The sequence below is a fragment of the Cricetulus griseus genome, chromosome 6 (genome assembly GCF_003668045.3).
Source record: "Cricetulus griseus strain 17A/GY chromosome 6, alternate assembly CriGri-PICRH-1.0, whole genome shotgun sequence".
Lineage (NCBI taxonomy): Eukaryota > Metazoa > Chordata > Mammalia > Rodentia > Cricetidae > Cricetulus > Cricetulus griseus.
The window spans coordinates 17,786,043-17,812,403 of NC_048599.1; the positions used below are offsets into that span (position 1 = coordinate 17,786,043).

General features: G+C 40.6%; 1 protein-coding gene across 1 annotated transcript in view; it reads left to right on the top strand.

Moving 5' to 3' along the window:
• The window catches only part of Ptprt (protein tyrosine phosphatase receptor type T), a 783,865-nt gene that overhangs the window by 658,402 nt on the left and 99,102 nt on the right, over positions 1–26,361 (top strand). The window contains exon 14 of the mRNA XM_035446780.1: positions 6,357–6,505. Coding sequence (XP_035302671.1) covers positions 6,357–6,505 — 149 coding nt within the window. The remainder of the gene's footprint in view (positions 1–6,356; positions 6,506–26,361) is intronic.

Sequence of the window (26,361 nt, forward strand, 5' to 3'; positions counted from 1 at the left end):
CACTCAGTCATCGTTTATTCTCATCACTGTGATCAGTTCTGAATCTCTACATTAACTGGTGCCCATTTAAACAGAAGTTTCCCTGACCAAGGCTAGAAGCACTAATCTATGCATATAAACAGAAGTGTTTAGAGAACAAAGCACTAATCTATGTACATAAACGGCAGTGTTGAGAGCACAACTAGATACCTGTGTACTTAGCAAATTAACAATAGTATGTTCCCCCTATGGCCTATGACCCCCTTGTCATGGACTTGTGACCAGGTTTTCCAGGGCCAGGCATGAATTACCTTCTTGGAGCAGACCTCAAATTCAACCCAAAAGCTGTCAGTTAGCCCTCTATCAGTCATCACTATGGCACCAGTGGACACATATTTCCCGGTAGGTGAGTATTGCAGCTCATAGGGCTCACAGCTGGGTAAAACTCTTGATAGCTTTTTTCCTCTGGCAGCTGGCTTTTCCTTCTGGCAGTATATGAAAGCTAACCAGCAGGAAAGAAACTTCAAGCTTACTTCCAGTTTGATTTCTCAATGTCCTGCAATCAAAATGTGTGGTTTCCTCAGCATAGGGGTATTGTCATCTAATTTGCATTTCTAATCCCATCCCTAGAGAAGAGGTACAAGAGTGTTGGAACGGGTGTGTGAGTTTACAGGCAGAAAACACAGACTAGGTCCTATGGCTCCTACCTATGTGTTGTGTGCCTTGACTAAGAACCCTCTATCCAGGCCTTATTAAGAGGAAGTCTCTTCTGTGAAATGGGAGACTAGTATAGTTCTCTTCCTGTTATTATGGGCAATCATAGGTAGGGAATCAGTCATGTGGTATACATGCTGGCTTCAAGGTTCAAGTCTCTTTGAGTTAGCAAGATATTCGACCCAGAGTTGCTAGAAAAGGCTGGGCCAGAGGCAAAGTCCTCTGGGAAGGAAAAAAAGTGCCTGGTCAATATCTACACAGGAGAATGTACATGACTAGTCAATATCTGCCCAGGGGAGTGTCCATGACAGGTCATTGTCTTCCCAGGAGAGTACGTATGGCTGGTCAGTGTCTTCCCAGGAGAGTGTCCATGGTTGTTGAGTGTCTGCACAGGAGAGTGTCCATGGCTGGTCAATGTCTGACAAATAGAATATATATAGTTGCTCATATCCAATAAAAATCCTTAGATGGAACTCTCAAGATTTCTAATAATAAGTTGGATCCTCCTATTCCAAGCCAAGAAGAGACTGAGGGATTTTGTGAATGTCAATGTTGGAATCCCTCATTGCCTCTTTTCCAAGAAAGTTTCCAGTCTGTCCTTAAATTCTTCTAGCTGTGGGGATCCTCACACCCCAAGCCTGAACTGGAAAGGCTCCCATCTGTTATTATTATTGTTGTTGTTGTTGTTTGTATTCAGCGGGATAGCCTGTCTTCAGCCACAGGTATAAAGGAAGTGCGCATTAACTGCCTGTGCAAGAAACTCATGAGCAAAGGGTAAGAAAATAATTTTAGAAAAGAAATGAAGACATCTACAAGAGGAGAGAGCACTTTTTAAGGCCTTCAAAGGTTGAGATTACTGTCCTGAAGCATTCTCCTGCTCTAGAAATGACCAGCAGAGGAATTCAGAGGCCTCTATTTCTGTTTTTTTCTTCAGCTTTTGGTACCCCCTGCTGGTGAAAACTTGTGACTCAACTGGCAAGAACTGCAAAACTAATAGAGAAATACTTTCAAGTTCAGAAAAGTCACAAGTACTCCGGTGTTAAAGGCCCTGAAGGACAACCCCAGGCTTCATATGACTATTTTATGATGTTTGGCTATTTTGTTTGTTTTTAATGGTTCTGTGACTTGGGATACTCTGTGGTATCCAGAGTTTTAGAAAACATACAGACTTCTGTGAACACTAACTCTGCAAATATTCCAAGAACAAAATGCTGAGTTATCTACCAAAAATATCCCAAGGTACATACATTCCAAGACCCAAACTGATATCGTACAGGGTGTTCCTTCGCTTTGGTTGCACTTAGCTACTTTTGAAGTGGTTATAATTTGTACTCAGAGCAGGATAACAATCTTTTCTACACTTCAAATCGTAGACTTTTAAATAGAAATTTGTGCAACAGATTTATTGAGCATGGGATATGTGCCAGATACTCAGCAAGAAATTGGAGTAGGTACAAGGAGTCAAAAGCCCTTCTCCCAAGAGGTGCTTATCTTAGTGGGTGAGAGTTGAACGACTGTCACAAGAATGGATGAGTGCTTAGCTGACACAGCGTCAAACCCTTTCCTGGTCTCCTGCCAGAGTTCAAATCACGTATTAACTCTCTCATAGCACCAAATATTTCTTCTTAGCATTCTTCCTCTCTGTAATTTTATATTTCTGCACTTACCTATTTAATGGGTGTCTTTGTCATTTGTCTCTGGGCTTGTAGAGGGTCAAGGTGAAGAAGACACAACTTTCTTCCATTTAACAGAGCCTGATACATGTATGTGCTCAAATATTTGTTCAAAGAATGAGACAGCCTGAGAGGAGAAAATTACAGATCTGTTAGTGGAGCAGCAAGAAGCCCCAGAGGAGGTCTGACATTGGAATGACTTTGAACTTGGAAAGATGAAGAAAGGTTCCCAGTGGAGAATAAGAACACATCAAGGCCAGGAGTATTAAGCATCATGGGATGGGGAACAGAGTTGCTGTTTACTAGGAAGTGTGAATAGGAGGCTAAGCTGAAGCCTAGACCATAATTTGAAGGTCTTTGGTATTTTCAGATTTGGGCGTTCTCCAGAGGAAAAAAAATAAAATGGGAGAGATAAGTTAAATTCTGTGATAATGGCAAAAAATATCCAATTTTTTCCTATTTCTAGGATTGTTTTAATTCTTACATTTTGAATGCCAGCTGTGAGTTTGTGTTTTCTTTTCTTCTGTGTCTCCTCCGTTTCCACCTTTAAGGCTGTGTTTACCCATTGCCAAACACTCACATAGAACACCCATCACCAAGGCAAGCCCAAAGCTTCAGCTGTGGACTCATCCCGGGACATTACGATGGTTTGGAGGAGCCCCATGCCTCCCACAAAGGACTATGTGTTAAGGACAGGGTTCCAGAGTGCAGTGTTGTAGGTGCTTTGGAACTGTAAGACTTAGTGAAGGGTCACTAGGGAAATTTTTCAGACCTCTACCTGTCTAAATCATTTTGTTTCCTGGCTCCTGTCTTGAGCAGCTTTCTCTGCCATGTACATTAACATGCTCATCTCTTGCTAGAGGAAAAAAAAGCAAGAGGGGTCAGCATATCAGTGATGCCTAAGAAACCTTTCTCTCTAGAAATTCATTGTCTCTGGTATTTTTTATGTAAATCTGGCTAACATAGAGATCAGATAGATGCTGTTTACAACTTAGTTTTTAAATTTGCTATTACATCCATATTTTAGAGAGGCTGTTTCTCTCTCTCTCTCTCTCTCTCTCTCTCTCTCTCTCTCTCTGTGTGTGTGTGTGTGTGTGTGTGTGTGTGTGTGTGTGTGTGTGTGTGTGTGTGTATTTGGATCTATCTAAACCTTTCTATAAAATGTCATTTTTTAAATAAGTAGTAAGACCTCTTTTGGATATTAGTATTCCTTTGGAAGCCAGTGATTTGTGTTGAAAACAATTCTCTATATATTATTTACCCTGAATGGAAAGAGATTGGCTGGAAGTTATGCCTCCAAGGAAATAGCAAAGCTCTGATTCATACTCATTTGTAGTTTTCAAGTTAATTCTCTTATCAGATTTCCTCTTATTTCCTAGTGGGCCAATGTGAGCGAGTTTGGATGGAGGCAAAATATCTGCTGTATAATCTTTCAAATTTATAATTAAGAAGGTTACATATACATTTTTAAACAGACTCCTTTTTGATAATGAATGAAGAATAGTTTTGAAATGTCATCAGCTACAAAATTATTCATTTTCTTTTTGTTAGTGTTCTTTGCCTGTTGATTGCTTGATGATGGTGAGAGAGAACAAGGCTGAACCAAGTTATATTTCTTGTCTTTTCTTTGACCACCTGGAGTGGTTTTACTAGTACAACAGTCTGCCTCTGGCCAAACTATTAATGACCAAACAAAAAAAAAATGTGTTTCTTTTCTTGAGTGCAATTCCTTCCCCAGGTCAATTGTTAAGAATAAATGAATGAATGAATGAATGAATGAATGAATGAATGAATGAATAAATGAAGAATTCCACTTTATGTCCAAATTCACATTATGGCCAAATGAGAAATATAAAAGCTAGTCTCTTCTCTGTCCAGACTCACCCTGTCCTTATCTCTGCCATGAATTCTACTGCTGGGGTGTTCTCTGCAGGAACTCCACCAGAGGGAATCTTTGACACCTGTAGCTTTTAATTTGGTTCCAGCTAATGCTATAGGGAGTCAGAGGATGGGGAAAGTGGAGTTGGGGTATTGTGAACCATGATTTCCTCTCTGTGTTCATCTAGGACTGACTGCAACCTTCAAGAGAAAGCTTCTGCCCATCTGGCCTTCTCTTTTCAACTATCTCCTGAGGGGTTCCAATTATGGCTTCCTCTGCTTGTCCCTCTAGGCCCCTAGGTGGGAAGCAAGGTGTCTTATCTCTATGTTATATCATCTTGCTGCCCCATGGTCTTTTTCAATAGTTCTTTTATAAATAAGTGAAGATACTTTGAGAAGATACTCTGCCATGCTCAATGTAGTCTACACTATATTCAATGTGGAGTCTACACCTACACATTGGACTTGGGTTCTTGGGGGGAGGCTGTCTATTGAGAGTTGGATCCAGATAAACTCTTCTAACATACTTCTATATTTAGATTAACCCTTTCCTGTAGTGCTTTTTATAGCAGAGAGATCATTAACTCTTGGAATGACCTCTCAATGGTTAGGAGCATTTTTTCTATGTTACATTTAATTTCACCTCTCTGGGATGCCTGTTCTTTCTACACTAAGACAAGAATAACAAAGGCTAAAGTTCAAAGCAGGTTCTGTGAAGACTAGAGCAATGTACTCAAAGAAACCTATCCTTAAAATACGTATTTAGCTAACAGATTTTCATCTGATAGGAGCATAATGACTATATTTAGATGGGTGTGTAAAACCGAAGGGACCACATGCAAGAAAGGTTATCATATTTTTATCACTTATGAAATACCTAAGCCCCATCAGTTGAAATTTAAGTGAAATGAATTTTTCAATTCATAAGAGAAGTCTTTGACCTTTTCATCCCCCAGCGAGGAATCAAAGTTGCTGTCACTTGATAGAATTCGAAGACAGAATTCCACTGTGGGACTGCTGGGGAGAGTGATGAGACATTTGAATGTGGTTGGTTGAGTCAGCAAAGATTTAATAGTAATATCTATGTGCTTGCTATCCTCTAAGTGCCAGGCACTGTGCTCTGTGTATTGGATGTGCTGCCCCATTTAATCCTTATGACTACATGAGGCTAATTCTGTTATTCACTACAATGTGTAGAAGAGTTCAGCATAGACAGAGATCAAGAAACCTGCCCTAGGCAGCAGAGGGAGGCTATGAACACATGTCTTCCTAGAGCTAAAGAGAGTGTAGATTCAGTGGTTGATGTCAGGACAACTAAGGGACCTTGGCAGCTATCTATCGGTCCTGAATCTGGGCCTCTGGGTGCTATCTTACATCTTCAGGTGATTCATATTTGCACCAAACTTTAAGAAATGCCCCCTCTGCACTATTGTTATAATGAATGCCTCTCTGGTTCTCTGGGACTGCCGCTTCTATAGGAATGTCTATGAATCAAGTCCAGCATTGGCTTTTCTTTCTTTGAGCTAAAAGACTAACCTTTACCCTCACCAACCACCAACCCCACTTAGTCTACTGCTATGTGGTAGATTCTTCATTAGTAAATCTCTGAGAAAGACTATGTCTCTTATGAAATATCTAAACCCTACTGGTTAAAATTCAAGTAAAATGGATCTGTAAGTCCATAAAAGAAGCCTTTGACCTTTTAGTTCCCTAGGGAGGAATAAAAATCTCTGTTACTTGGTATAATTCAAAGATAGATAGCATTATGCATTGGGACTGTTAGGGGGGTGTTTAGAGGTATGAAAACAGAGGGAGCAGCCTGACCTTTCCTCCCTCCAAAAAGAAAGTGGAGGAAGCATCATAGAGCCTCATTGATTTCTCATTATAAGCTCAAATATATAACATGCTCATTGTTGTGGGAAAAACAACTACTAAATGAAAATGATTTCTAGTTTCAGGAAGGTTTGTGTTGACTTAACCCTGACATTGGACAGCCTACCTTGCCTCTTTGTTGAGAATGGGGGATGGGGAAAAAGAGCAACTTACCTTCCCAGTCCTCTAATGCAACTAGAACCATCTGACTGTGATTTTTCCCTTGCACATGTCCCAAAGGAAGCTGGCTAAGAAGCAGAAGGAGACACAGAGCGGAGCCCAGAGGGAGATGGGCCCAGTGGCCTCAACTGACAAGCCTGCCACCAAGCTCAGCACCACCCGCAATGATGAAGGCTTCTCCTCCAGTTCTCAGGATGTTAATGGATTCAGTAAGTCGAGTCAACTAAGGTGAATGGCGTATCAGTGGTCGGTTTGGGTCCTGGTACCTCTCCTGTGGATTACTCACAAGTCAAGTCCAGTAAACTATGGGATCAGAATGCTTTCCTGGGATATCAGAGAGGACAAGTCTTCTCCCTGGCAAAGCTTTGGGGTAGCCCAACCTGATATAAAGAAACTATTTAAGAATATGGGACTGGGGAGGGGGCTCAGCCAATGGACATGCCACATGAGCATGAAGACCTGAATTTGGATCCCCAATACCCAAAGAAAATGTTAGTCTGAGTGGTATATTCCAATAAACTCAACACTGGGGAGATGGAGACAGGAGGACTCCCTAGGGCTTGCTGGCCAGCCAGTCTAGCCTAACCAGTCAGCTCCAAGTCCAGTGAGAGACCCTGCCTCAAGAAAGAAGGTAGGGAGTGATTGGGGTAGTTAAAAAATAGCAACTTCTGGTGTCCACATGCACACACATGCAAATACATGTGAAAGTACACGTAACCATAAACCACACATATAGAGAGAGGGGGAGGGAGAGAGAGAGAAACAGAGTCTATGCCTACGTAGATGGAATGGGAACAAGTCATCTTAAATAGAGACAGGTAGTTAAAAATAATAATGGTACAAAGAAGGAGGAGGATTGTGGCCTTAAGGCAAAAAGCATTCTGTATTGAATTTAGTGGCTGACAATTTTCAAAACTATTTCACATTTTACTGTGCAAGGTAGATGAGTCATGGAATTTTTCTGTTCCTAATATTTGAGAAACAATCTATAAAATCTCAAGGCTTCTTGGGGTCCATGCACATACTGGAAGCTGTGCCTCCTGAGCCCCAGATAGTTATATTAGGTCAAGACTGCCTTCATCTTCATGCAGAGTTAATAAGGCATCCTTGGCTAATATAAGTGGTTTAGATTCCATAGCTGACTCATCCAAAGGAGAGCTCCAAGGCTGGGTAGTTATAAGCCTATATTGGTGGCCAGAGTTGAGAAAACTGCCTTTTATTCTAATCTTTCAACAATGCTATAAGCTAGTTCTTTCCTGGTTTTAATAATAAGATAATAACTTTTCACTATATATATCATACATTATAGACAGAATGAACCACATTTTGTAAAGACCATTTTATATATGGTCTGTCTAGAGGATGTTTAGTGATGAGAACATGAAAGAATAAAGGAAACCAATATGTAATGTCACACCATCTATGATACAAACACTCTCGTTTCATTCCCACCATAATCCCATGAGATACTTAGTGTTACAGATCCTATTGTAGGTAAGATATGTTTTCTTCAGCTTCCCAGATTCACATAGATCATTTCTCATGGATTTAAGACCCCCTAAGCTGGAGTGCAACATACAACTTGGAAGGTTTTCCAACAAAATCTCCTTGTGGGTGAGAGATAGGGCAGGGATTGAGGGCCATGGATTTTGTAACATCATCCAGGCATATACCATGGTTAGGAACACACAACCTTGAAAAAGGCAATGATGATTACAAATGTAGGTAAGCTGTCTTTGGGGAGGGAAAGTTAGTTTAAACATACCCTCCCCCAAGAAAAGGCTGAGAAAAAGGAATACTAGTATGCTTTACCTGTATTCACCAACTGGTAACATTTTTCAACATTGAGACTGGTTTGCACTTTCTCTCACTAAACTCATTCTTCTGAGCTATTTAGAAACTAACTTGAAGTTTTTTGGAAAATTTGGGGTTTATGGTTCCTATGATATAAAACAGCTCTTCAACACACCACAATAAAATTAGCTCTTTAAGAAGTATGACCTTGATCCAATGACAGCAAAGATGCTCATCCACAGTTAAAATTCCTTTGAGTCCCCAGAATATTTTGGTTTCTTCTCTGTAAATCAGGATTTAGACAAGGCACTCACATTCCACTTGGATTGTTCTCTCTGTCAGCTACCCTATAATCCCTTGGGTTTATTTTCTCAGGAATCTGACAGCTTTCAAAAGTCTGAGATGGCTGTTCCATAGATGGTCTACCACCAGAGCTGTCTGATTGACCATCAAATTTCATTTAGGTTAATCATTTTGGAAAAAGATAGACAACATAGTGGTATTGTTTATTGCTCTAAACTTTATCAATAACCACATGATATCACTCTGCCCCTATTGACAATGCTAAGTTTGAATACTACTTAAGGTTGGATAACGGCTTTTGCAACAAAATTCTAAAAAATATACTGATGATCTTATGAACAAATACTTAATTTTTGCTACTTCTTCCTCTGAGATAAGAGGCAATCTGTGATCTGTTTTATCCTACACACATCCCTTCCCTGCCTTAATCTGGGTGAATTGCCTGGATTCATTTATTTCCTAGGGATTCAGAAAGGGAAGCAGACAGAGAACTGAAAAGGCACAGAGGGGCACGCTAGGAAGTGGGCTTAGCAAGTCCTTGAAGAAAAGTTGGCCTCGAGTTGCAATTGAGGTATCTATGGCCCTTCTACTTTGAGCAATACAAGTTTTTCTTGAGACTGTACCTACTGGTACTTACCCACACAAAACCTCTCCTGTATAGCCCCACCTCGTGTACAAAAAGGCACCCTAGAAAGACATCAGATGCCAAAAGATTATGGTCCAAGAAGCTTGACAATCACTGTAACCCAAAATTGCAGGTATTTAATCTCAAGCTTCACAGTCACATGGGAAAACAACCTAGGTCACACTGATTTCTTTGATTTCAAAGAGAAATATCACCATTGTTTTCACTGTGGAGAAAATTTAGACTCTCAAGATAAAAATGCTGATGACTGGGTGGATCCTAGCAAAAGAGAAATAAAGGGGAGAGCATTCAGTGGAATCTGATGAGGCATTTTAAAGATCAAGGATAGTCTTCCCAAACAATTCAGTGTGTGAGGTGTCCATATTTTACATTTGTATTACATGCCTATGTAAAACCATGTGTACTCCTATGTACCTTTGTATACATATTTATTTTAATGATATCCCTTTTTAAAAGACAGAAAAAACAACTTTCAATTGACTGGTTATATTCAATTCTTATGAAATCTTGCATTTGTTTGAATCACTGAATATTTTAGAATTCTTTCTATGTATCTAGTGTCTAGGGCTGCAGCTATAAACACACTCTAGGGATTTTTTTTTGAATGCCCTAAAATGCATCAGGTAACTTTTAAAATGCCCTATGGAACCACTGGGATGAGATTTGAAGGGGAAAATGTAAGTAATGCTTACACTGGAGATGCAGAAATTGCTTCTAAAATCACCCTGATGTATGTAAAATTGAATCTATTTTCGTGACATTAGGGAAGTGGCTGTCTGGCTTCTGAATCGGCATCTTTAAGAGCGACTGAGATTATGTGCAAATTTTGAGACAGCATTGAGAGAGGGAGGGCAGGAGAACAGTTGTTACATTGGGTAAGATTGTAGAAGGACATGCTTTGGGCAATTATTTCATTATTGAGCAGGTGAGCCCTAGCTTTATTCAAATTCTGCCTCCTCCTGCTTAGGTCTGTTTTCTGACCTTATCTATTACCAGTGACTGCTACGTTAGGTAACATCTATTCAGTCAAGCCTCCCAATACTGTATAGGAACAATGATCTCTAGGGCAGCAGGGTGACACGGCTCTGTCAGATATGGGCTGTTGTTTGGAGTGCTTTGGCATTCTTTTAAAAGCAGTGCATGAAACATTTCAAGGACAAACAATGCACATTGTTTTCCATTTAAAGAAATGCTGGCTTTTATTAGGTAATCTGATTGTGATCTTGGCTGCCTTGAGTACTTGTATTTTTTTTCCTGTGATCTTTAGCTCACTGGGATTGTTTTCTGGGTCTTTCTTCAAGCACTTAACTTATATATCATTCTTACTTCTGCTTCTTTGTCTCCTGTATTTATGTGTCTTCTCCTGGCTCATATCTAGACTAGGTAAAATGCTTGAAAACAAATCACAGTTGTATCCCTATGACATGGGAGCTTGGCTATTCACCTTTCTCATACTGCATTTAGGCTTCCTTGTTCACTGGTTACCATTGACCGCACTCCCATGGAGCTAGAGTTACAGGAGCTTGTAAACCACCTAACTTGGGGACTGAGAACCAAACTCTCGTCTTTTGGAAGAACAGCAAGCAAGAGCTTTTAACCACTGAGCCATCTCTCCAGCCTCTAGATAAATGTTTCTATCTGTGCAACACATTTCAACAGTAGACCCTTGTTTTCATGTTGTGGATAACTTATAGGTTTAATATGTTGTCTCTTCTACATGTGGGAAAGCTGGGGTACAGAGTACATGGTCTTTAACATAATTGGGACACAATTTTCTTTGTATCATTTAAAGTCTATCTACCCAGTAGTGTCAAGAATTTAGGGAAATACCCAACAAGAGCACCCATAATAAAACAATAGTAACAAATTAAGATCAGAAAATTATAAATAAAAACAATAAAGTCAATGCAACTTTATAATATATCATAACTGAATGTAAATATGCAAGCTAGATCATATTGAAATCACCAGACACTAGACCACTAAGTAAGTGCCCTGCTAAGTCAGGAGCAGTTTGAGAAAAGTAGTTATAAACTAGGAACTCACAGATAAACATTGTTTCACATTTTATTTGTGTGTGTGTGAATATGGATGGATATGTATATGAGTGTGCAGGTGCCTGCAGCAGTTACTAACGCTGAAATAACAATCTGTCTCTCAACTTCCTGGTAGCAAACACTCAGAGAGGAGAATAACTCCAGGGAGTACCTACTATGCACTTGATCTTTTTGCTCTTTTGTAAATTCTTGTCAAACTTCCTCAGAATTATGTGATTTCTATATTACCTCCATTTTGAAAATGAGGGAACAAGGTTTAGGACAACTAAAGTAAACAAAGCCCAAAGTCACATAGCACAGAAATAGTAGAGATGAGATTAGGAGCCAAATGGAGTTATCCACCCTCACCAGAGCCATTAATTGTATCTTGGCAATTATCAGTTTCACTGAGTGAGCCCTTGTTAATGGCAGAGACAGACAGCACTATTCTCCAGTGATGGGGTGGGTAAATTTTCTACCATGTGAGCAAATGCTGCTGCCACCCCTCTGTTGAACACAGAGGTCTATATCTGGGTGCTGCCATGGAGCCAGTTTGATTGTCAGGAGGTACTGGGCTCTGATGAGCATCTAAGTCCAGTCTTACAGCAACCATGTCCTGACCAAACGTTTATTAGTAAACCCACTTGGCAGTAAACTGCTACGTTCATATATTAAAACATCTTCCTAAAATTCTTTAAAGAAATCTGCATCCAAAAGCACACATTCTCCTTTGCAAACTGGGCATCTTTGTCTTTAATCTTTATCAATCCCTCTACCATGAAGCTGGGTAGAAGAGAAAAGATACAAAGGCAAAATAGCCCTGCAGAGCTGGAGGGCAGTGTCTCCTCCCATCTCCTCTATTCATCCAAACCCTGCTGCAGGTGCACCTGCCCAGTAGACATTCTCACAAACAGGTTCTGTAGGAATTGTCCCTCTAGGAGCTTCGTAGGAAAAAAAGACTCTGTATCAGTGGTCTCATCCTCATTACTGCTGAGCTGGAGCAATCTGCAAGAAGATACAGAAATAAATGAACATGGATGGCTTCTGGCCCCTGGCTCACCACAGGGCAGGAAAACAGAGGTCTAGACAATGACTTTGTGCTAAAGCGACCTACACAAAGAACTCCATGATTCTTCCCCGTCTTTGTGACCAAAATATACCTAGGAGTACATTTCAAGAACAAACATGTGCATTGTTTCCATTTAAAGAAACAATGTCTTTTCTTCAGTAATCTGATTTTGATCTTATTGTCTTGCATATTGATAATTTTTTCTCTGTGATTTTTTTGGTCCTTTTCTGGGTGTTTCTTTGGGTTCTGTCCTTGTATATTGTGTTTATATCTTCTTCATCTTATGTATTCATGTGTCATCTTCTCCTGGATCATTTCAGTCCAAACAGAAATGCTTCAAGTGCTGTTTTCTTTTGATGATGAGAGTAGCCCCTGAAGCCTGAGGCATGTCCCTGTCACTCAACAGACAGAACTCATAAAAGGGTTTCTTTGGGCTCAAGTCGGGAAATGTTCAAGTTTGATTCCCTCATAGGATGGTGGAGCAGAGATGGGGCAGGCAGAAAGAAGCACCTGGCAAAATGCAGACTGATTTATTTTAGAAATATGTTGTGTAACTGGAGACATTGGCGTTGGGAAGATAGATGAGAACCTTAACATGTACCAGGGTTTGGGGAAGATTGTGATGAACTCCTTGAGGTGAGCCAGCTACAGAAATGAGTCTTGGCCTTCTCTGGCATAATTGTAGACTTGGTGGTATGTGATAGTGATGATGGGTCCCTCCATTGGGGACCTATCTGAGTCTGTTATTTTGCTAGATAGTGTCCTATATTGTATCTAGTTCCAAACAGGCTAGGTAGAACTTTTACCCTGGTGTTATAAATAACACCATTATAGCCTAAAGTCCTAAGCATAGTTCCTGGGTCCTCTGTGGCTTCTTATAAAAACACACTCTGGCCACTGCCCAAGTCTCTGACCACCAGATACTCACTGACAATTTATTTATATGAATCAATCAATCAATGAATAAATGATGGAATTAGAATTCATACTAAGATCTCTCTAATTCCAGACTCTTTAACTTTTCTCAGAGTGAATTCCCTCTTCTATGAACCTGAAATCTGTCACTATAATGTCAACTCATTTATTTCTGTTTTTTCACCTATGTACCAATCAGTAGCCCAGCGCTGGCTTTGTCTGCCCTCTGGTGTTGGATAGGATAATGGAATCAATCTTTCTCTTCCTCTGGCACCCACCCCCACCCCATCTATTAAACTATTAGAATGGAGTTTCCTATACACCCACGTCTTTCTTACATGCTAAATAGTTCCTCTTCAGTTATCAGGCTTCAGTAAAATGCTAGTACCTGTGGTCAGTCTGATCAAAACCTCTTTTGGCCCTTCTATCTATTTGACCCATAGTTATGGAGTAGAGTTCCCAAGATAACCATGGCACTCTATTCCAGGCTAGGACTTCAGAGAGCTGTCATCATTCGCACTCTCGATCCAAACTGGCATTCAGAACATACTGTTTATGTTTGACTTACAAACCTCTAAGGGGAAATGACTTGATGTCTTATTTATGCCAAGTCCACCAAGTTATGTGTTACTTCCAACTGTGTCGCCACTGACATCATTTACTCTTCCAGGTCTGGAGTCTCAGAAAGGAATTTTTTGTTTATATTTATAGTAGTAGTTATCCTTGTTCAAGAATTAATGATATTTTGGCTAGAGAAGTGGCTTAGAAGTTAAAAATACTTGCTGCTCTTGAAGAGGACATGGATTCAGTTCCAAACACCCACATTGTGGCTCACTGACTTCCACAGGGTTCAGTGCCTTCTTCTGGTCTCTGTGGGCACCAGACACACAGTGCACAAAAATGCATGGAGGTAAAATATTCATAGACATAAAATAAGAATAAATAAATCTTCTGAAAGTAGTTAATGATATCCTCATTTCAATGCAGAATACTTAATATCATATTTATTAATATCATTAGCATATTGACAGGATTAATTAAATATTGTAAATTGATGATTTAAAGATGAGGAAACCAAGACTTAAAAATAGAAGTAAATGGAGCTCCTAAATAGAGTTAGACCTAAAACCTAGGTCTGTCTGACAGCTCTGTCTCCATAGCCAAAACCACTCCTTTACACTGCCTTATGGAAGATTGGCATTATCATTGCCATTTTGTAGACCAAGAAACTCAAGCCTATTCTACCAGTATAAAAGTCTGCTGAGATGTATAGCATTTGGGTTTGGTTAATTTTGGATGGGATGTTTTTATTTATTCAAAAGTTTATAAAGAAAAGAAGGGAAACTCAGGTCCACAGACATTGAGTCATCCATCTAAAGCGGTGTGTCCCAAAGCCCTGTCTCCATATGAACACAATCAGGGGGCTAGTACTTAGGGATAAACATGTTCAATATGCTTTTCAGGTAATTTCAATTAAGTTCAAGTTTTAAAGTCACTAGCTCAAGGTACAACCACGGTCTGTCAGACTCCAGGGCTCTTGTGCCTCATTTGCTAAGTTGTCTCTGATACTAAGACAGTCACAGGCTCACTGGGTGGAAAGGCTCCTGACTGTTCCTTTCCCTGGAGTGGCTGTTTCAAAAGGACATTGCTGTCAGAAGTAGTTGAATTGAAGGCTGCTAGCATGTGTCAATACAAGTAAGGATCTGCCTGTCAAGGGTTCTCAACCATATGGGATTTTCCTCTCCTTTTACCTGAAAAGTGAACAACCTAAGAGTCAGGATGGAAGGAGTGGAAATTTCCAAGGTGAAACAATGATGAGTCACACATCGGAAAACCAGGAGCTCAACAGAGCCTCACTCAGAGGAATGCAAAAAAAGAAGTGCAAAAATTCTGTTTGCAGGAACAATTATCTTTTCTGGTTGCTCTGGGATTAAATTGAATCTTGGAGAAGAATTGAATGTTACAAGCTTGCCACCTCCAGTTTTATTGAATATTTTACAGGGATTATTGAATATTTTGCAATCATCCACTTGACTGACAGATAAAGGACACCCTTATTAAACTCCTGGAAACCCAGAGTTGTGTGCTCTTCAGAAGAGAGGAATGGGACTGTAAGTGGCCCTTAAGGAAGTGGACAAATTGTCCATCACAAGCACTATGGAGTTAGCTTGTGGCAAATTGCTCAGAAGAATTTTGAACAAAAATGTATGTAGCACAATACACAGTAAAATTTAAGAAATGCCCAAGATACTGTCTGATCCAGCCTTCTCTTATTAGAGGTGGAGAATTTGGTCCTAGTTGGGGCAGAGGGTTCTAAAGAACACTCATTAAGTCACTAATGGCATTAGGAGTAGTTTAGGAGCTGTGACCATTCTAGCTCTTGTTCAACAGTTTCCCTCAAAGGGTTGAAACACTGTGTATACTTGTATAATCATTAGTGGTTTGTCTTCTAGTAGTTTCTGTATACATCCTCCTGTCTCCAATCTGATTTCTGCACAAATAGAACCTTCTCAAATTGAATTATCCTTTTCATCTCCTGGTTATGGGAATAGCTGAGGTGTTCCTTTAAATATTCATTGAATGCAGACTATAGGGGAAATATTATAGGGATTGTAAAGATAAATAAGACACGCTGTCTGCCTTCAAGGATATTACTCTCCTCCATAAGGAGACTTATAAGTGGATCTGTTTCAATAAATATGGTAAGTGATAGAGGAAAGGTATGTATAGTGTCCCAGGAACACCAATCAGAGGCACAGCAGGTCATTAACTCTGTCTAACTGAGTTAGCAACTGCTCATTTAAAGACCATGCAAGAGAAGGCTTGTCCCAGGTGAAAGGTACAACAGATTGGACGCATCTAGAGCATCACAGACTCAGAGACAGAGTCCAGTGCACTCTGCTGAAAGCGCATGGCATGAGATGAGACTGGCTTGTTAGCTGGAACTTACTAAGGACAGGGCCTCCCATCCATGGCCAAGTTAAATTCACATTCCAGGAAGGCTAACCTATCTGAAAGCCGTTGACCCTGGTGCCAGGTGCCCTTGGTTTGTGCTGATTCCTGGCCTCATGGGCTCCTTGAGTGCTACAGCTTCGTCTTTGCATTGTAGGAGTAGGGACAACATTTTTGCCATCGACAGCCCTTCACTGTCACTGTGAGCTGGTGCAGCCATTCCTTCCCAATAGCTTTTCAAAAGGACATCAGTGAAGCAACAAAAGCTGAAGGTGCTGCTGACAATTTATGCCCAGCCACTGCATCTCCAGAAGAAAATAGAATAGTCCTCCACACTTCACAGGTGGTCCTGAATTATAACAGGGCACTTAGGAAGTGCTTCTTAGAGTAATCAGGGATAAAGAAAAGATGCTGGAAATGTAAATATGTAGTTGCTAGGTAGCAGAATAAACCAAGTCTCAGAGACGACTTCTTTTTTTTTTTTCATCTCCTCAGCTCTAAGCTACAGCCTGGATAAGTGAAAAACACTGATAATTCTACTAGCTAACACTTTGTGAGTAATTGCTGGACAAGGGGCTCAGACTGACTCATTTCCTATAATATTGAAAGTCGTTGTGGTGTACTTAAAGAAACTAAGACTCAGAGAGTTAAAGTAACTTACTTAATCCAGGTCATGTAGGTCCCAAGGAAAGCAAGCCTGGGTTTAAAGCAAAGGCTTATGGGATTGACATGTCAGTAGCCTCTCCTTCTAGTAACAATTCCTTTACTTGACTTTCCTGCTCTCCTTGTTTCTTACTCTTTTTCTACAGCCATTTTCTCTCTTTCTTCTATACTGGGTGCTCTTTTTTTTTTCTTAGCCTGTAACCACTGAGGCACCTGGTCTTAGCCCTGAAGTTCATCTTTACTGTTTTATTCTCACTCTAGGTGGATTGGTGATGATGCTGAGACAGTAAACCAAAGCACAAGCCAGATTGGAAACAAATTTTTGTTGGAGTGGGTGGTACTTAAATCTCAGCCATTAGGTTTGAGGTACTATTGAGTCACTGCAGAGGTGTCAAGTAGGCTGCTGAATCCAGGTTCTTGAAATTCATCAGAAAATGGCCTGGAGACACAAATGTTGACTCTGTCTGATACACAAGGTAATTAAAGTGCCTGCTATAAATAAATAGAGAAACCAAGGGTAAATGCCTCTGACTCTTATAATCCCGCCTCCCCCCCCCCCCGCAATGATCTCGGAGGCTTGGGAGGAAGAATGTGCTATAGATGTCTAATTTAGATGTGAGTATTCCACTCTCTTTCATTCTTTACACCTTAACCAGTTGTGGGTCTCTGTATTAATGACCATCTACTACCACAAGAAGCTTCTCTGAAAAGGGTTAAGAGATGCACTAATCAATGTATATACTGGTTAGTTATGATAATTTAGTTTAAATATATGTCTGTTCAGCAGAATAATAGTTATAGGTTCTGCCCTAGGACACGGCCCTGTCCTACTCCCAGGTTCTGTCCCTGATAATGGTGCCACTTAGGAGTTTGACCTAAGTCAATCAAAAATGGTTAATTACTCCCATGACATTCATGCCACTATTGCAAATTAGACATATCTTTCCAAGCCAAGTAATTGTTGTAGATCAAAGAGTTCACAGCTGGGTAAGACTAGCAATTGCTTTATTCTGGCAGTGTGAATAGCACCTTCCGACATTATAAAAACTGTTCTGTAGGAATGTGGCTTCTGTATCAGTACCAGTTCAAGTTTTCCATGTTCTCTGACTCAAGTGTGTGTTGTCTTCAGTGAAAGATTCTTATTGTCAAGCTCTGGAGAGTAACCAGAAACACTGACAACATCCGATAATATTTGAGGTTTTGTGGGACGTCTCTGTCCAACAAATCATTTGTGGAATTTAGGTTTTTATTTGTTAAGTTGTAGTATCTGGTTAGGGGTGTTGTTATAGGGTAACTGTATTTAGAGTCTTTTGATGTGTGTGTAGGGGAGTGTTTGTGGGGGGGATGTTAGGGGTGTGTGTGTGTGTGTGTGTGTGTGTGTGTGTGTGTGTGTGTGTGTGTGTGTATGTATGTTCTACAGCAGTAAGTTTCTATATGTCTTCTTTGAAAGGTCTTTATTGTTAGTTATACCCCCATATGCCCTCTTCTACCCTGCCTTCCCAGGTATAGTGGCTCACACCTACAGTTCCACACCTACTGTGGAACTGAGAGTAGAGGATCAAAAGTTCAAGACTAGCCTCACCTACATAGCAGAGTTGAGACTGACCTGACCTACATGGAATCCTTGCTCAGAAAACTAGAATGAAACCAATTAAAATAAAGGGCAACTTATGCTGAAGTATCAATACATCTAGAACTCATGTAGTTTTCTCCCTATCCATTCTCTCTGTTCATCTCTGCCCAAGTCATCATCACCTTACCTCAGTAAAAGGTCATAGTCCATGATGCACATAGCTGTCCCAGATGCCTTTGTGTGTCAACTTGACACAAGCTGGAGTCATCAGAGAGGAAGGAGCCTCGTTGAGGAAATGTCTCCATGAGATCCAGCTATAAGGCATTTTCTCAATTAGTGATCAACTGAGGAGATGCCAGCCCATGGTGGGTGGTGCCATGCCTGGGCTGATCATCCTGGGTTCTATAAGAAAGCAGGCAGAGCAAGCCATGGGAGGCAAGCAATAAGCAGCACCACCACCATCCATGGCCTATGCATCGGTTCCTGCCTCCAGGACCCTGCCCTGCCTGAGTTCCTGTCCTGACTTCCTTCAGTGATGAACAACAATGTGGAAGTGGAAGCCACATTAACCCTTCCCTCCCCAACTTGCTTATTGGTCATGGTGTTTTGTTGCAGCAATACAAACCCTAACTAAGACAATACCAATAAATACTAAATAATCTCTATAGCCATTCTTGTCTTTCTCTACCCCATTTTCCCATAACAACCATGGATGTCTTTTTAAGCTAACTATTAGAATAAGGACCAAAGGTAACATGCTGAAATTTTAAAGTATTCACACCTCCCAGGCTGTGACATCTTACTGCCCTTTTCTGTGAACCTCAGCTGTACTGTCTTTTCTCACAGGATTTTATTTATTCCATTTCTCTATATAGACTGTGGTGGACCAACTATAGCTCACAGGCCAAATCTAGCCTAAGGTATCTATTAATATAAATAAAGTTTTATTAGAATATAGTCATTCCTGTTTGTATATTTCTTTTTTTAAACGAATTGCAGCTTTCTTTAGATTTATTTTATTCATGTATTTATGTATATGGGTACTTTGTCTGCATGTATATCTACACACCAGAAGACAGTATCAGACAGTTGTGAGCTGCCATGTGGGTGTTGGGAATTGAACTCAGGACCTTTGGAAGAGAGGTAAGTGCTCTTATTCACTGAGCCATCTCTCTTGCCCCCACCTGTTTGTATATTTCTATAACTGCTTTTGTGCTGTGATAATGTAGTTAGTTGGTTGCCACTTGACCCACAAAGCCTAAAATATTTACTCCCTGGCCCATCACAAAAAAAACAAGTTCTAGCCCCTAATTGATTATTTTAGCTCTCAACTCAAGCATCTATTTTTTTAAATCTTCTAATCCCTTTATCCAACTCCTTCCCTTTTATCAGTAGTATCACTGAGCTGTGTTTCCCCATTTTTCCCCTCAAGGCTGACTGCAGTTTTCAGACACATTTTTCTAAGAAGATAGGGAAAAGCATTTACAGTTTATTGCTCCCCTGTCCTCAGCCTGTAGTACAATGTCTGTCACAGAACAGAAACTCAAAACTCTTTATAACAAGTGGATGGATAGATACATAAGGATTAGGAAGAGAAACACTATATGCTCAGAAAACTAAAAGGAATGTTTGGCATACATGGTGCCACATATGGTTATACTATTTTCAATGTCCATAAGTGGATACAGGTGGAGGGACAGGTGAAAGGATGTGCCTTTGCCAGTCAGATGTCACCCAGATCTTAGGCCCTCTGGTGCATTTATCACAACCTCAGGATTCCAATACTCAAGACAATTTTATACATTCATTTTCATGGTTCCTGAAATTCTGGGAGTTGCTATTCAAATGATCCTTTGAAACCTAACCACTAGAATGCCAGGGAATATTGTCTAATCACCCCTCCAATTCCTTGAGCAGTAAGAGGAATAAATGAGAGGTCTTTTGGGCACATGCAAATAGGCAAATCTGTTTGGCTGCTTCCTGGCTCTGCCAAGTAGAGAAGGCAACAGAAATAGCAAAGCAACATTTGTCACACAAATGTTCTCACCTGGCTGGCTGGCTGCACATGTAGACATGGAGATATGGCTTGTTTGAGGGTGTGCCGTTGACAATGAGCACCTGTTACACAGATCTGGTCTACGTAGCCATGGAGTGCCTGCCAGCTTCCCCTCTTGCTCTGGAAGCCACAGGCTTTCTATAATTAGTGAAATGTACTAGTTAAAAGGGAAGGTTGTTGGGCTTCGTTGGTTTTCTAGGTAATGAGAGATATTTCTAGATGACTTCTAGGTGAGATGCATACCTGCAGGAAATGTGACTAAGTTCCATTGATTAAGGACAGCATGGTAGAGGAATTGGATTATACAGATTACCAGAGTCAGTCAAGGCAGAAAAGGAGAAGCAAGTGACCACTCTATTTACCACATCAAAATCTGATGGCATGAGAAACAGCAGTCACTATGTTTTGTTCACAGGTTAGTGGTCTGGGTGTTTGGACAGAGTACAAGAGATTATTGTTTCTGGTTAATGATACTGGGATGTCCTTGGTGGCTAGTAATAGCTATGACAACTCCCCTTGAGCCCCATATATCTAGCACTTCAGTTCTTTCTCAGGTAGCATCTACTGGAGATGAAATAGCCAAGTGACTCCATTGTTTGCATGTCTGATTTCTGTGCTGAAATGACTCAAACATCTGGAGCAAGCTAATATTGTTCTTTCCCCATGCATTTGACAGGCCTCCTTATAGCATGGAAGGCTCAGAGCAATCAGATGTCTTCTATCATCACCAGCTTCCCCCAGAGAGTGTATTTCAGGAAAGTTGGGAAGAATGCCATTATCTTAAAAATGAGTTCTATGTGCTAGCATCACTTCTGCTGCCTATTATCATTGGGAGCCGTCATAGGCCAGCTTGAAGAGACTTGAGGGGCAGACTCCATTTCTCTGCAAGAGAAATGGTAAATGCATACAGGAGGGGAAAGAAACAATGTAGTTGGAGGTTTCTTGTCCCACCTGCAAATTCCCAAATAACCACTCTAAGGCTTAATATTAATTGTAATTATTTGTCCAATGTCTTAGACATATTACTAACTAGCTCTCACAATTAAATTAACCAATTTTCATTATCCTATACATTACTATTAGGCTTGTGGCTTGTTACCTCACATCTTATTCCCCTGGTGGCTACATGGCATCTCTCTGACTCTGCCTTCTTTTTCTCCATAACTCTGTTTGGATTTCTCACCTAGCTATATTCTGCCTGGCCATGGGCCAAAACAGCCTTATTCACCAAACAATAAAAGCAACAGATATTCGCACCATACAGAAGGACCTCCCCCATCAAATCAATAGTATTAATTGCTATCTACTGCATAATGCAGCCTCTCTGGTGAGGTGTGAGACATGCACTAGCAGGCCTTCCCCTAACCATGGATCTTTACCCTAAGAACGTACCAATTAGCAAAGAGACCCACAAATAGTCAGAGAATAAGAGACTATGAGGTGCTCATCCCTTAAGGGGAATTCTGTAATGCATACACACTACGCAGTTTTGGTACTCATTGCAGAACAGTAAGCTGAAGGATTGTAGGAGGCAGAGGCAGTGGATGACAACAGGAAACTGTTTCTCAGACACAGCATGGCAGTTGCATATGTGAACTCACAGAAATTGTGACAGCATGCACAAGAGCCACACAAGCTCAAGACAGACAAAATCCTAGCATATTGGGGGAGGGGAGCTAGTTATTAAGTTCCACCTGTATCTGAGGAGATATTAATAAGTGATAGCTTCCAAGAAGTGAGGGGAGTTAGTTTTTGTTAAGGATGTGGCACCCAGTAGGACAACCTTACTCCAGTGGATGGCCACTTATCCCAGAGTATGGAACCAGAACAAATTGGACTTGATGAGTTAAAGAAAATAAAAAGAGGATGTGAAGTTAGATGTATACAGGATGAGGGGAAAGGGAAATGGGTGAGTATGATCAAAACCCAATGAGTGAATACCTTAATTATAGTTTCCATTGCTGTGAAAAGACACTGTAACCATGGCAACTCTTATAAAGGAAAACATTTAATTGAAGTGGTTCACTTACAGTTTCAGAGGTTCAGTCTATTATCATCATGGTGGGAGCATGGCAGCATGCAGGCAGACGTGATGCTGAAGTAGGAGCTGAGAGTCCTACATCTTGTAGGCAACAGAAAGTTGACTGTCAGTCACATCGAGCAAAGCTGGAGCAAAAGAGACCTCAAAGTCTGCCCCCACCAAGACACACTTCCTCAAACAAGACTACACCCACTCCAACAATGCCACACCTCCTAATAGGGCTGCTCCCTATGAAATTATGGGGGCCAGTTACATTCAAACTATGAATTTCCCCCAAAATTACTAAAACTACACACTTTCAAAGGCTCAATGGTAGCCATCTTAGGGACAAATTGGCACACTATTCCAAAAGGAGAAAATTAATGCACAGGGGCAAAGAAGTATGGCAATGTCTGCTCTGGCTAAAAGTCAGTATGACCAGTATGGAGAGTTCACAATTTCCCACTTTCAGTTTTTGTTAGCAGCAACTCTACTGTTACTAAGAGTTTGGCAAGGTAGCTGCAGATTTTCTGACTCTAGAAAGTTCTTCTCTCTTGTATAATTCCTTATGAGGGTAAACATATACTTTCAAAGAACAGCCCAGTGCTGGTGAGATGGCTCAGCAGGTAAAAGTGCTTGACACCAAACCTGATGACCTAAGTTCCAATCCTGGGAACCACAGGATGGAACAAGAGAACTAACTCCAACAAGTTGTCTTCTTAGCTCCACTTGCCTCCTCCTCCTCCTCCTCCTACACACACACACACACACACACACACACACACACACACACACACACACACACACACACAAATGTGATTTTAAAGTTTTAAAAACAAGAGTCTTAAAACATTATCTTTTCCCAAAGCTTTTGACAGAATGCAGAAGGTGGAAAACGTGATTGTTTCTATGTTTGTGGTCCTTACCCTCCCTGAAGTCAAACTATCCCTGGAATTTTTTAAGTAATCTCATTCAATTAGACACACAGTTGTGAGTGATTTGGCCTCTTGTGGTACTTGAACTATTAGCTCGTTGGTATTAAGTGGCAGAAGATGAACATAGGCAAGAGAACCACAGGCCGGGTCTTAAAGAATATGAAGTGTTGAAATGCATTGATTTCTGCAAGGAGCTAAGGTAGATAGATGTTAAAAATGGAGAGAAAGGATTGTCATCAATTTTGTAAAGGTCATCCTGATGACTGTGAGGCAAATGTGCTGGAGGTGGAGTTGATGAAACTAAGCAAGGCAACTCTTGTTTATCTGAGGAAACCAGGCTTCTAGGAAAGTGACAGCACAAAATACTGAGGAACTCAGGAAATTTTGTTACATACACACAGGGAGAATTAACAACCACTATGAAAAATTGGAATGACCAGCTCCTTGAAATGAAGGGGTAGGGGGTTGTACTTTCATATTACATTCCTAAAACTGTTTTTAAGCCCTGTGCATTGATTCGATCTTCTAGCTTGCTTCATATTTTCTTGGTCAATCAATATTTTGAGAGCTTGATACCTGGAAGTATTTGGACATGTTTGATTTTGCAATGAGTGTCATTATTCAGATAATAACTCATTGGGACAGTTCGGCTTTTCCTAGGTGAAAACCCCTTTTCATCTTCGGGTCTTTGATCTGGGTTAGATGAAATTCCTTCTGATCTGTAGATGTGACAGAGGCTTAGAAAGTAAGGGAGTCATTCCAGACTAGCAGTCACTCCTGTCCCTACTGCAGAGGGGATCCCAGTGGTGAGTCTTCAACCAGCTGTGCCCATCACATACATCTATGTGCAGATCTAGTCTCTAGCCATTGTCACTATAAGCTTATCACTCTGTCCTGTCACTATCCTTTCAAATTGATCTATCAGCACAGGTTTATCTAACAACTCAATGTCATTGCTGTGCTTTACTTATAAAAATAGACACTTGCCCAGCCTGTTCTGAGGTTTAAAGATGTAAATCTCACCATGTGGGTTCAACCAGCCCTTTCCACCCCAAATGACAATGACAATTCCCCTTTGCTCTTGGAATAAAGTTTAAATGTACCTCATAATTTATAGAGACCAAGAATGAGCAGAGTTCTGTTCACATCTTTATAGTCACTCTCTCCCTCTCTCTCTCTCTCTTTCTGTGTGTGTGTGTGTGTGTGTTTCTGTCTCTCTCACAAACACACATTCTCTCTGTGTGTGCTTACATACATAAGCATGCATATTTATGTGTGTGCATTGTGGGGTGCATATGCATGTATATATACACATATGGAGACCAGAGGTCAATATCATGTGTTTCTTTTTCCATCCGCCTTGTTCACTGATTGGCTAGACTTACTGCCCAGTGAGCTGCTGGGATCTGTCCATCTCCTCCACCCTCACCCTCAACATTTGAACCTCAGATGTATGTCACAAAGCCCTGCTCTTCTATGTAGGTGCTAAAGGTGTAAACTCCGGTCGTCATTACATGGCAAATAATTTACTAACAGAGAAACCGCCTTGCCCCCTCCACCTTATATTTTGAAGTGGGACCTCTCACTGAACCCATTTCTCACCAGTTTGTCTAGAGCTGGCTGGTCAGCAAGCTCCAGGGATCCGCCTGCCTCCACTTCCCCTGTGCTGAGATTACAGGCCTGTAACACCACACCCATACTGTTTTCTGTGAATACTGGGAATCAAACTCAGGTCCTAGTGCTTGTGTGGCAAGTACTTTTCCAGCCTAGCATTTTCCCAGACCCGTTGACATCTTTAATTTTGTCTCTGGCCACTATCTGGTTTGCTTAATGCCCCCAGAAATATTAAATTACCCCTATCGTTTGATTACACTAAGCACTTTCAATAACATGGCTTCCACAATTATGTTGCTGCCTTCTAAAATATTCTTCTTCTCTTTCTTTTTTTAGCCATCATCCCTCCTTCCGGTCTGTGATTAAATGACAATTTTGTAGGGATTCTTGAATATCTAAATAATTTCCACTTCTTTCTTTTCTAATTTTTAACTTTAACTGAAATCTAATTACATCGCTTTCCCTCATCCCTTTCCTCCCTCCAATCCTTCCTTTGTCACCTGCTTCCAATCCCTACTACTTCCTCTCAAATAGATGGCCTTTGTTTTATATATGTATGTATAGGGGTGGTGTGTGTGTGTGTGTGTGTGTGTGTGTGTGTGTGTGTGTGTGTGTGTGTAAATATATAAATAAAACCCACTGAGTCTGAGTCTGTTTGGTGTTGCTTGTGTGTATATGATATTAGGGCCAACCATTTTGTCGGCCAATAGGAGCTCTAGGCAGTCATTAGTTTCTTGTAGATCTTTCTGTAGATGTAGGACCCTCTGAGAATTTCCCTTCCAAGTTAGCATATATATTGTTCAGGTCTTGTTCAGGCAGCCATAATGTTGAAGTATCATGAGCATAGATTCCCTGTCATTTCTAGGAGACAAAATCTCACAGCAGACTTCTTGGTCCTCTGGCTCTTACGGTCTTCCCATCCCCTCTTCTGTGGTGTCTCCTGAGCCTTAGGAATAGGAGTTGTACAAACATATCCATTGGGACAAGACTCCCCCTGGTCAGTTGGCCTATGCATTGTGAACAGTTGTGGTTTTCTGTAATGATTTTACATTTGTTTCAAAGAAAAGTTTCTTTGATTTGTGGTGGGAACTACACTTATCTGTGAGTATAAGATTTAGAATACAGTTAGGGATTTTACTGGTTTTGGAAAGCAGGTTCTCCTCTAAGATCCATGACATCACTAGCCCTTGTAGTTAGCTAGGATTCTAGTACCAAACATGATTTCCTTTCTGTTACAGTAAGTTCAGTTAGACAGCTGTTGCTTATCTATCACCCAGACATAAATGCTGCTTTGGCACCGTTAAGGATATCATGCCATACTGATCATTATTGTGCTTCATAGGCATCACAGTCAGAAGATGGCACTGTGTACTTTGCCTCTCAGTGTGTATCAGAACCACCATGTGTGAAAATGCTTGATTTTTCTATGTATTTTGTGGCTAATATTAGCATCTCTACTATCCTATAAAATCACAGCATATAGAACATT